General features: G+C 41.7%; 1 protein-coding gene and 1 long non-coding RNA gene across 4 annotated transcripts in view; one reads left to right on the top strand and one right to left on the bottom strand.

Annotated features, from left to right (window-relative positions):
• LOC115555194 (microtubule-associated serine/threonine-protein kinase 3) overlaps window positions 1-12,821 on the bottom strand; it is a 266,613-nt gene extending 253,792 nt beyond the window's left edge. The window contains exons 1-3 of one of the 3 annotated variants that reach the window (XM_030371885.1): window positions 12,495-12,821; window positions 10,789-10,878; window positions 483-571 (exon numbers count right to left, since the gene is read on the bottom strand). In XM_030371885.1, the coding sequence (XP_030227745.1) occupies window positions 483-571; window positions 10,789-10,878; window positions 12,495-12,541 (226 nt within the window). In that variant the 5' untranslated portion in view covers window positions 12,542-12,821. The other 2 variants (XM_030371886.1, XM_030371887.1) reach the window with 2 other exon arrangements.
• On the top strand, window positions 1,587-3,454 carry LOC115555196 (uncharacterized). Its single transcript, XR_003978842.1, has 2 exons — window positions 1,587-1,839; window positions 2,638-3,454. It is a non-coding gene; the product is annotated as an uncharacterized LOC115555196 (long non-coding RNA).
• Window positions 12,822-13,069: the final 248 nt, after the last annotated feature.

Raw genomic sequence — 13,069 nt, 5'->3', positions numbered from 1 at the left:
CCTTGAAAGTGTTTTAAAATAGCGATTTAGATTTTACCTATCGTTCCAACTTCATAGCGTTTTGGTAGAATCGGCTAAAAACAGCCAACGTAAGAATGCGTCTTGTGCTTTTTTGCTCCCAAACGAACATTCCAACTCGTTATCATACTAAACATATCCCAGATCCATTTTAGACCGGATTTCTCTTTTAATGATGCAATTTAAAATCTGTTTATTGGGTGATGTATTGTACAACCATTTCACTTAGTGGTGAGTAGGGTATCTTTAAACATTTGGAATGCATCAACCATTACGACAACATGGACATTTACCACAAGGTGTGCGGGTGATTAGTTACTACAAGCCAGATAAAAAATCTCAGCCACTTGTGAAATCAAAAAATAGGGGTAGGATCTATCTATACCTTTGGGTGGTCACTCCTACATCAGTTACAATTGACCTATACACGTCAAGTACAAATGTATGTGTGATCCCAGTCTTACCAGTGTGGCCAGAGAGTGGGGAGAGTGGCCTGGACAGAGTAGGTGATGGTGTGCCGACACCCAGGTTCTTCCGGTTACTGCTGCGACAGCTGAGGTAGAAAATGAAGAGAAGAAAAAACGGAAAGATGTTAGAAGACAGCATGGCAGCTTTCTACTCTCCAACCAACAAACTTTCACCCACTTCACACAAAACGACACTCTTTGAATACCACTATCTGAATTTTGCTGTTCGGCTAGAGCTGGCTGTATTACACCTAAACAGAAAACATATGGAAATTCATCAAAATATTACAGTACCCACAAACGGGCAACATCAGGCAATGAGCTACCAAAAATAACAGCTTTACAATATTGACACATTTATTTGATTTGAATTACTTCTGCATTTAAAAATGTAAATTATTTAAATGAATGAACACAAACTTTCCTTTAAGTGTTAACTTTCTCAAACCCAACATATGTGGGTCATCTATTGTTCCCCACTATAACCACAGAAGCTTATGGTGAAAGTGAATCACAGACTGACACTGAGGAACATACAGACACAAATATAAAAGCTATAAGCATGTTAACTTCTGATTGAATATAAAACCGTATGAGAATGTACAAGACTATGCTAATTGGGCTGCATGGGACGGAAATAGGCAACTGAAGCTCAGGCAGAGACTCAGCGATTGAACTACTGTAAATAGAATGACCGAATAAACCAATCGTCAGCTGAAGATATCGGTGAAAACATTTCTTACATTTTCTTCACTTCCCTAAAATGATACGTTGATGTTATTAATTCAAGGGCCTCTATTTTACCATCATTTTATTTGCACTTACAAGCCCTTTCAAAATTGTGTTCACTCTGCTGTGAACACTGATGGATAGATCAACCTACCAGCATACCCGGTGGACTGTACCAACTAGGGGAAAGTATTTGAAGACAGTGGTAATGCGGTGTAAAACATACAGAATATGAAATTGACACCATTTTTTATTTACATCAAACAAGATGCGGTGATACTTGTTGGTGAGGGAAAGTGTTTTTGGGTTGGCCTAGCCCCCCCAAAAAAAAAAAGGTCTAAAACAATTGAGTTACTCAACAATTAAGCAATAGGCCTATGTCACGGAACAATTGAAGACCGGAAGAAGCTCGCCGAGTAGGGTAACTGCTCTTCCGCTTAGCTTAGCTAAGCTGTTTACCATGGCGGAGGCAGATCGATACCTGTGGACCAAGTCTCTCTCCAACCTACCTAAATGTCCTACGACGACGTCCTAAGGATCGTAAATCAGCACTCACGTGTCGAAACATCTAAACTACGCAAAGGATATAAGTTCTTCTGGGAGAAGTACATTTTTAATTACAGAGGTAAGTGTTTCAAATCTGTTGACACTGTGTAGCTTGACTGTGACAGATAACACTAAGTGTAATACATGTCAGTTAAAACGTATCCTTTTTAATTAATCGCAAAATATTATTTACACTGGTAGGAATACATATTTAGTTTGAGTGTCTCTGAAACTTTGCCTGACGAACCCCAAGATGTTAGGAATAGGTAGGTAGGCACTGCCAGTGCCTACCGTACATGTAAGTGTCGATAGTATGTCAGATTAGCTCCAGGCTACTGTCAGAACATAGTGGCTGGGTGGCTGTCATAGGCTACCAATGCCCATACATTTTGCTGTATGGTGTGTTAATCTTTCCCTCTCTTACTGCAGTGTCAGATTTAGTTAATTTGGAAGTAGCAGTTCGGGCGAACTGCTACTGTTCCCAGAAGAAAAACGATGAGCCTCACACCCTGCAGGTTACAGTGGTAGAAAGTCAGGCCTGAGTCTGAAATCAAACTCTATCTCGCTTTTCATAGTCTTTTGTGAATCAATGGGACTGTTACTTAGGCCTACCTTTCTGACCACTTTAATTAGATTTACATTTTGTGATTCACAGGCCCATCTCGTAATATGTAGCATAATGGATAGCCTAGAGCATGGTTTCAGACCTTCACAGATTCAGTTGCATGTTCAGTCTGTGTGTTTTTATTATTATTGTTTCTTGTTGCTGTTCCAAAATGCTCTCTCTTTCTCCAGATCTGCTGTTGCAGATGATAATGTTTTGTTTCATGTCTGCTGTTGCAGATTGTCATGTTTTGTTTTATATCTGCTCTTCCAGACACATGACTACCACTTCACAGGGGAGAAAAGCGTGCCAACACCTCTGTCGTGCACCAGTGTTCTGCATTCGTGGACCAAGGACACAGGTTTATGTGTATACCTCAGGCCTAGCCAAACCTCCTGTATAGTCTACTCAATAATAGTATTCGAAGTTCTTGTATATAGACAGACGCGACTAACACTGACTTAAGTGTTGCTACACTGACAATATGATTTATGTGCTGACATATTTTTTCTTTTTGCTCCAGGGGATTCGCCTGGAACCCACTGACCAACTTGTGGTCAGGAAACCCAAGGTTTGGGTTAGGTGTTTTATTTTAACACATACATGGACACATACCTCCTGAATGCCAAGTAAATATGGCCGAGGGATACACGCACCCCATTTCATTTATTTATTTCTGTTAAATGTATATATGTAAATATTTTAATCAAAGAATTGGAAACGAACATTCCTGAACATTTGTTTAAGGTAACACACTCTGAGCACCTTTTAAAACAAGCCTGAAGACATTTATGTTTGCATTAGCTTTCTGCTACATCTTAAATACATTGCACTTTCTAAAAAGCTTTTTTAACTTTGCCTTTATTTTCTATTTTAATACTAAAATGCCTTTAACTTTCTATTTTACTAATTTCTCTGCATATGTTTTCTTTTACTTATCTATTTTATTGTATGACAATGTTTATATATGAAGCACTTTGAGTCTGCCTTGTGTATGAAAAGTGCTATATAAATAAAGTTGCCTTGCCTAACACACACAGAACATTTCATTTCTTTCTGTTAAATGTAAATATGTATATATGTAAATTTATATTTAAAAAAAAGAACTGGAAACAAACATTAAATAAACATTTGAAAAGGACGGACGGACACAAACACACACACACCATTTTAATTTCTTTCTGCTAAATGTAAACAAAGAACATTAATAAACGTTTGAAAATAGTCATGTGACGTCATGTGTGTTTTAATGTGTAACACTGGGACATCACCCTTCACATCTAAAGGACCTTGATAATTAGACATCAAGCAACAATTTACCCACAGCTGATTGACAGAGCCTGAAAGAGTCAGAGGAATGGTCGTGTCCCAGATATGATATTCTTTGACCCTTCTGATGGCCCTCTCCACCAAGATTCTAAGTTGGGCAACACTCACTGGTGAACCTGGCGCCTCTTTTAAATGGCGGCATTATGAGGGTGGCCCCAACTTCAGAAAGCATCTTGTCGATGACAAAGCCTTTGTCAGCCATGCATGCATCTGGCTGAAGTAGACTAAGGATTCCTGACTGCTGTGTGATTTCTCTGTCTGATATGGAACCAGTGTACAGCTTAGGAATTAAGGTGATAACTCCACATGGAGCAATGCCAATCAGACCTTTGAAGGTGTTGGTATTCTTGTAGTGGGAGAATGTTTCAGACTGGAGGGTGAGTGATGAGGGTGCCTCACACCTGATTTCTGTGCAGTCTAGAATCACTCGCACGTTAGGACATTACTGGGCAAAAAATAATCTCAACCAAGATTTATTTTGTCCTTCGGGAAAGCGTGGAAGCTGAGGTATGACTGTATACGTCCTGATGTAGAGCAACACGGTACACTACAAGAACAACTGCGAACGGGAGCTGCCATTGTTGTTGCTGCTAGACGCGACCGGAAGTTGGATTACCCTACTACGCGTTCCGGAAGAAGGAAGTGTGACGTAGGCCTATAAGCAATGAAGCCGTTCCTTTTAAACGGAAGAGAGATATGGACTATGTCTGACTAGAGCTGTGTTGAAAAAATCGATTTTCCGATTTTTAATCGATTCGCATATTAATGACCGATTATCGATTCGTACGTCCAAAGATCGATTTTTTTAATTAAAATAATAAAATAAAAATAATAATAATTTAATTTTATAAGTGACTTTTTATAAAAAAATGCTCAACGTTTACATTTTATACTTCCAGTTTCAGTACTTCTCAGTTTATTAAGTGTGAGCAGTTTTAAAATAAAAATGCTTTTGGTAGCAACCGCTTTTGGGTGAATTCTTAATTATTTTCAAGCATAATAATAATGCACTGGTTAGTGTCCCATTAGGAATCCACTGTTGCAGATATAGTCACCTCAATGATGTCCTCCATTTATTGTCCTGAATTATCTTTCTTGAAGGTAGATTGACCCTTAACGTTTTCATCAGTCTTCCAGCCATCAGTAACTACCAATACTTGTAAGATTTGCTGTTTAATATTGATATAATACTAGTTTTAATATGTTGCTTCTCTACACAGTCATGAAGTGAAGGAAACGGTTCAAATACATTTTTCATTTTTAATAACATTAACCCCCGGATCGAATCGAAATCAGATCGAATCGGAAATCAGATCAAAATCGGATCGAATCGGATGGAATCTGAGAAAATCGGGAAAAAATTGATTCTGAAACTTAAGAATCGTAATCGAATCGATTCTTGAAATTTGAATCGAAACCCAGCTCTATGTCTGACAATGAGTCCTAGAACCAAGATCAGCCTACATGGCAAACAAGTTGTCAGTGGCTTTTATCAGCTGTTCAGATGTGTCTTTTACCAATATCTTCTATGGTTTCTGTCATGGTTTTGTTGTTACACATTAAAAAGGCTGCTCGTGAGCTGGTGATGGAGTAGTTATTCATTCATTAGATGAAAATACAACAACTAAAGCCATGTTCCTTCAGCCAGGACAAAAGACCCATTCAACACAGCTAGTAGCTATATTGTCAGACACTCCTCTACTACTGCTGCTGCTATGGCAACAAACTTTTGTGTGAAAAAAATTAAAAGCTCCATCTCTTTTCCTCACAACTCTAGGCAGTGACATTAGAAAATGACAACTTGGAGGTTTTGGACAAAACATTTGTTCAGCCAGGATGATAATTGATATCCATATAGTTTCCCGTGTAAACAAAGGAGACTGGCGTATTGAAAACCGCCAAGGCTTTTGTCGACAAAAGCCTTGGCGGTTGCAACAATTTACGGCCAGTATAGTCAAAACACCGAGGTCCAGCCAACATGGTCAAACGGAACCGAGAAAAGACCCTTACCCTTGGGCTTGAGAGAAAACGCTGGTACGACAACTCCCCCAAACAAGTACTAGTTTCGGGTTGGCGGTGACGAGCTAGTGCAGACTACATGAAATATGTCTAGGGCTGCAACACTTGGGATTATATCCACGCAAAAAATACTCAGAATCATCTAGTCGTTATTAATGAAGGCGCCGTCGTATTCTTAAATTAATAGCCATCACAGGCCCCTTCATTGCAATGAAAAATGATTCTTACGTTTTTTGGCACATGCTGTACAGGTTCATAGTCCGCAGCCCAGCACGGGATCATACCACTGGCGGTCCATTCAAATAGAGGAAACAAAGACGGAGAGACCCCTGTTGTCCTCGGGTCAGTTAAACAACGGCGCGACGTATAGACAGTTTACCAGCGGACATTGTTGGGAGTCGGGACATAGTTGCAATGGGATACATCAGACATCTGGTCCCCCGCTTGTTCAAAAGGCGCGTTTATAAAAAAATAAAAAAATCCATGGCGAACGATTGTATCGGCTCACTCACACAGACAACAGAACAACAATACCACATTTATAGGGGGTGGTGTAGTTATACTTATGTCACCAATTTCAACTACCTTTTTGAGCGTTTCAGCAAGGCTCCCGTCATAAATTTGGACTTGTTCTGTTTTGGCCGTGGAGCCCAGTGACTTGGATCCGACATGGTAGCGTCTTTCTTATCTCACATAGAAAGGCTCCCGAGCTTAATTCCTATAGCCGGCACGAGGATTTTAAGAAATAAAACTTGGTGTTCGGTATCGATACTCCAGACAGTGCCTCCATCGTGTCTTTTGTGCTTGTATGTAAAGTCGTTTGTGAAAGTAGCTAGACAACTTGTCCGTCTGCTCGCGTCCTCTTCCAGCCAACTCCAACACCAGAGACGATCCACGGCGTAACCAACTTGCCCCCCCCCCCCCTTCGTCACAGCTAAAACCAAAACCACACGCCCATGGGTGAATGTGAGACGCGGCGCATCGGGGAAAGACAGCAGCACGGTTAATATTTGGCTCCAGATTCTGCTGGGCTGCGGCTCAGTGTGACGAAGCTTTACGTCTCTGGATCGTACCACTATCCGGTAGAAAAAGAGGCAACCTCATATCCCACACACTTATCCACAGTGGTACATTCCAAAGCGAGTTTATTTGGACGTCAATGTTATTGACTAAAGTTGTGGGAGATATAAAACGAGTGTTTATTTGTAAAATGGAAAGTGGAATGAGTTTTGAAATGGGGAAGGTGTTAGAGATGGGATATAATATAATGAAATTAGTCAACTGTAGTAGTAGCAGCATGTTATTATGGTCTAGGGGCCATAGTAGGCGTCACAATGATGGATTCAGATGATTTGACTCTGAATCCAATATATTAGGCTTGCCTACTCTAGTATTATCTAAACTAGTAGTAGTAGTAGCCTAGAAGTAGTAGGGTTGTTAGTTCTGTATAACAAATAATGGAGAATTCATGTCCCCATTATATGTCTTTCGGATGATGTCATACACAGCACATACGTTGCATTAGCCTAAATTCTGTAGTAAAATGTAAGGGTGTCTTTAAAGACCGCTGGATGTGGATGTAAAATAGGTTGTCATTCAAAGTTCCATATCTTAGGTAAGACACTGGCTTTCTTACCTAAGATATGCCAGTGTGGAAATGTGTGCAAGATATGCAAGTGTGCAGTGAAAATATTGTGTAATAATAATATTGTGTGTCAAGGCTGTGTGTGTGTGTGTGTGTGTGTGTGTGTGTGTGTGTGTGTGTGTGTGTGTGTGTGTGTGTGTGTGTGTGTGTGTGTGTGTGTGTGTGCGTGTGTGTGTGTGTGTGTGTGTGTGTGATAAATAGTGTGGAGAGAGAGAGAAAGAGAAAATTGGGACAGCGGCATGCACATACACATTCACAGGTGTGGCCTGCCTACATACCTGCAAAACACTGGTTTTACAAATTCCTCTGCGTCATTCAATGGACTGGTTCTCAAAAGAGTTACTCTGGCTCTCTAATTAACTCGCAGAGTGGCAGTATTTGCTCCAGATTACTTTATCTGAATCTGAATCTAATATATCAGGCGAGCCTACTCTAGTATTATCGAGTATCAAGCCTGATCAGTAGTATTAGTTTCTTAGTAATAGTAGTGATAGTATAATTTGTACTCAATAGTAATTAGTTCAAATATAATAGATAGTAAATAGTTGTTGAATCCAGCCCAACCGTTGTTAAGACCACAGACAATGTGATATACCGCACCTACATAATAGTAATGTCAATGCATAAGCTTACATTTTGTAGACAAAATAAAGGGACTTAAGTGGATGTATTATATTAAGTCATTAAGTTTCATTTCTTACATGCACAGGTGTGGCTTGCCTACCTGGTAAACCCAGTTTCACCCATGCTTGTCCATCACAATGGACTGTTACTCACAAGGGTTTTTCTGGCTAACTAATTAACATGCTCCCTGTCTAATAATCATGTGACATGAAGAAGCCAATCCCGTCAAAAGAAAGAAAACTGGAATGCCTGCTCAGTGCTCACTCGTTCCACAACAGCGAGGCGTCATCAGAGTGAACTATTCAGATGAGCAACTGGAGAATTTCCATCCTATCGATTATAAATGCAGATGGCCAAGTGGGCATCCACTTTACATAAGAACGGAAACTGGGATACTGCCCTTTCTATTCCTACGCAAATAGAAGTGGAAGTTAATCTTTGGAGTAGAATACTGTTTATCCATCCATCCATCCAACCAATCATATATCCATCCATTTAACCATCTGTCTCTCTTTAATATAAATTCTTTCAGCTTGTTGGATATTGATGGCTATGCAAATCTGCATCCGAAATCCTTACACGCATCCCTAAGTAAAGTTAGCATGAAATCCGAAAATGCTCAGAAAAGTGTGTGTTGTGTATGAATGAAGAAGTCTGATTTCTTAGAAAATATGGATTGCAATGATTCTATTACAGAACTGAAAACATTACTATATGATGTTGTGCCTCAATCTATCACTTCTCACACGCACGCACATACGCACTCGCACGCACACACGCATGTACATGGACATACATACACAAAAGCACACACACACGTGCATCCACTGGATGCATCTGCTTGTGCTGGCAGTATCGCCTTCCTCCGCAGCACCCAGCATTGTTGCCAAGCAACACACACAGAGCAAGAGACACAACTTATAAGTGGTAGGAATTCCATTCGCTAAAGAAAAAGACAACAACTGAAAAAAAACAAGAAAAAATAACAACTGACAAATTTTCATCTCTTCCGCAGTGAAGCGATGTGAGTGTCCCTCGTTAGAAATGCCCTATAGTCATCCATCGGCTATTAGGGATTGAAATGCTGGGTGAATGTGCATGAGAGATTTCGGTTTTTGACCACTCCCTGCTCCTTTCTGACCCATCAGGGCATTACTTCCCCGATTAGTTTGGGGAATCCATCTTGCCTGTCAATCACAGGTGCATGAATGCAACACCTCTCAATGGCGGAGAAACATAAGGAAGGAGGGAGCCATTGTCTTTTCATCGCTGCAATCTCACCTGCAGCAGCTTTAAATACACTAGCATGGACGATTAAGACCAATCCATTTGATGATATTACAATAATCTGGAGGAATTTGGCCAGGAGAATACGGTTGGTATGGATAGATCTGTGATTGTTTGTGTAACCAATGACCTTGCCAAATCATTCCACTCTACAAACCTATAGCCTAGCCCAGCGGTCCCCAACCACCATAAAAAATTCATGCAAAATGCATGCACACTTAATAAACTCAATTTACTTCGCAATACTTTCATTATTTTACATGCCATAAGTATATATGCAGTTGTTAGATTGCATATAACATGTTTGCACTTTTGGCAAGGTCTTAACTTCATTTCTCAGGCATAACTGTCCGTCTGTCCCGTCCTCAACATGTATTGGCTTCAGCGGCTGCGTGCGCAGCCTAAGCTCACTTCACTTGTTCAGTTCAACAGTAGTGTCACACTATGAGCTCAGCTCAACCTGACACTCCAGGGGAGAATGACGCCTGTCTTTAAACTGGCAGATAAAGTTGCTGCATTTAAAGCCAAGCTTGATTTGTGGGGACGACGAGTGGACAGGGGAGTATTCGATATGTTCCAAACATTAGTGGGGATTTTGGGAGAGACTGAGGCAGGGTCCATTCTCTCGCAGCTGGTGCGCGATCACCTTGTTGCGCTTTCAAATGAATTTGAACGTTATTTCCCATCCTCCAAAGATCCACGCAAACGAATGAGTGGATCCGCAACCCATTTTTCAATGTCCCGAATCACTTGTCAGTGCAGGAGGAAGATCAAATGATCGAAATAGCTAATGATGTTGGTGGTCTTAAAAGTGTGTTTCAGCAAACCTCTCTGGCGGGTTTTTGGATCAAAACCAAAGCAGAGTGTCCCGAGATATCCGTAAAAGCGCTGAAAACGTTGCTTCCATTTCCCACCACGTACCTATGCGAGGCCGGGTTTTCGGCAATGACTGCAACTAAAACAAAATTGCGCAATCGATTGGACATTTCAAACACGCTAAGGGTGTCACTGTCTTCCATAACTAATAATAATAATAACTCCACCCCCAGATGGAACCTTCTTGTTGCAGGGAAACAAGCACAGGGCTCCCACTGATTAAAATGAATTGTAGCCTATTCTGTGGCCTCACAAACGCGTGTTAAGTTCCCTTACTGACATTTTGTGTTGTGCATGTTTACACTTGATAGATGTTACTTCAAGTTTAGTTCAATATATTTATGTTCATAGTTGTTCATTTTTCACTTGTTCAAGTTCACATTCTTTTTTAAGAGTTTGTTACCTTCACTGTTCATAAATAACTGGAACTATTTTAAATGAATGTATGCACAACACTATATGAAAATATCAACAAATTGGCAACCTCTGGCGGGCCCGCCCCGCCGGTCCGTGAATTTTTTTGGAGAATCAAACCGGTCCTTGGTGCTGAAAAAGTTGGGGACCCCTGGCCTAGCCTTCGGGTCTCTGTTGGGAGGCTGTCCTAGGGTGACAGTGCAGTGGGTGGCAGGGCAGGTCTGTCTTACCTCCAGGGGTGAAGGGTTTGTAAGGGGCTGCAGGGGCTGCAGGGGCTGCATGGGCTCAGGACAGTGGGGCTCTGGCATGTGGGTGACAAACTGTAAGGCAAGACACACGTGTCACATGATCAAACAGATGGGTCACATGGGGTCAGTCGGCTCAGTAAACAGCCATGCGGCGCTACACAACAACTAGAGTAAGCGGGGTTTGCCCCCCTCCCCCATTGGTTACGGTTGCCTGGGCAGCCCCCTCCTATTGGCTCATGTTGGCAGGCAGCGTCGACAAGGTTAGGCACTTGGCAACTGTTTAGGTTCTTTCACATGCCAGACTTTATCTCATGCTCAGGTTTTGAAGAGAATAATCTGTGACTTGTGCGCCGTGCCATCCAGGAAGGCGGTTACACAAGTTAAGGATGAAATTAAATGGAGTCTGAGGTTTAGTGATTACAGTATTTACCTCAGTCAATGCTGAGCTAGCGCTTGTGCTGTTTCTCCTATTGGTTTCCCAGTGTGGATCTAAGCGGTGCCTATCGGGCTCCGCGGTACGGCTATTGTCTCTGTGCTGCAGAGGATTCTGGAGGCAGAAACACAGCAACGACTACCCAGGCAGTAATGAAGCTGTTGTCATAGTAATGCAAGGAGGCGGGCTAAAAATAATAGAGAAGAAAAAATCCTTGTGGAAAGAAACAGGACTTTAATGGTGGCTTGTAATATCTCATTGTGCGCACTTCTCTTTCTATCAACTCTGAACTCTGCTTCCCTTAACCGTCCCTAACCATGCTGAAAAAGGCGATTATGACAGTGGTTTCTCCTAAGGTTTTCTAAGATGCACACACACACACACACACACACACACACACACACACACACACACACACACACACACACACACACACACACACACACACACACACACACACAAACAGGTTAATTTACCATCGCTACAACCAACATCCAACAATTCCGTTCAGATAGGGGGCCGTCCAAGGGGGCCTATACAGTGACCGCAGGTCCTGGAGATGTAAGATGAAAGCTCCTCCTATGGATGGAACCATAGTGGGCAGCTGCCAGCATCCCCATCTATTGCTACCTACTTGGGTCCTCTCTGGAGGAGACAGTCGGTTGATTTAAGGACTGTAGCCGCTGCCAGATATCAATTGCTGGTAGACTAGGTTTAGCAATTATGGGAAAAAAGAAACCGTGACACATATGCACATCACCTCCAAAGAAAGAAATAATTCGTTGGAAATGTGAGGAGGATGTTGTGAATCACGTGGGAATCGGGATTATAACTTTCAGTCGTTTGAAAACCACGTCGAATGGAGAATGGACAACAGAAAAGTGAACAGATTACCAGTCTTGCGCTGAACTGGTATTAACATTTTTTTCGGAGTAACATGGATGACATTTTTGGAAATTGCTGCAGAGTCTGGAACGGAACGGTCGTACACCTAATCAAACTGCCTTGCACTCAGAGAATTAACTCAGTCGTATTGAAGGGATGTAGGCTACTGCTAGGCAACATGAAGACCAACATTGTGTTGTTCTTATTGAGCTAGGACTGTTGGTCAACCCAAGATGGTCACACTCCCACTTTCAACCCACAAAAACATAGAATAGCGAATGATTTAGTAACCTGTTGCATCTTCTAACATACGGCTAGGAACAACCCGATGAATCAAATTAATTAAAAACAACAAGAAATCTCAGCTTACTCCAGCGTCAGAGAGGGTATTTTCAGCTTGTCTCGTCTCGACTTCATTCTTCCGACGCTCTCCACCACCGACACGATCTCGCGCGCCTCAGCGCAACGCAAGCAGCTGCACCTCCGGATCCGGGCTCATCTACCTGCTTCAGGGAACCACAAACACACGCGAACGGGATCTAGATCAGCAGCACCATCGGGTTCTTCTCGCATATCTCCAAAATACCACGTTGTTTTTTATGTTAAATCCGATTAAATGTTTGCTTGTGTCTGCTTGGACACAAGAGATCGACTGATAGGTATTGTGTTGGACCACAGATCTGTGGCGATGGGAACTATAGGTCACTCAAAACTCCCATGTGACCGCAGGTGGGGGGCTGTGGGGGACTGAGAGAGAGGATAACAAGGCAAATCAACCTCATTTGTTCATGTAGTGCGTAGAATGGGAGAATCGAAGAAGAATGAAAACAGTGAGGAAGAAATGTTAACATGTGTTGCATATTCTTGAAGGAAGTTGTCCAATCCCGGGTTGCTTTACTTTAACTCACTTTATTCGTTATAAAGTAGGCATGTTTCGGTATGGTA

Source organism: Gadus morhua, chromosome 12 (assembly GCF_902167405.1).
Source record: "Gadus morhua chromosome 12, gadMor3.0, whole genome shotgun sequence".
NCBI classification, from domain to species: domain Eukaryota; kingdom Metazoa; phylum Chordata; class Actinopteri; order Gadiformes; family Gadidae; genus Gadus; species Gadus morhua.
The sequence above is the reverse complement of the archived record's forward strand: the minus strand, read 5'-3'. Positions and strand labels throughout refer to the sequence as shown.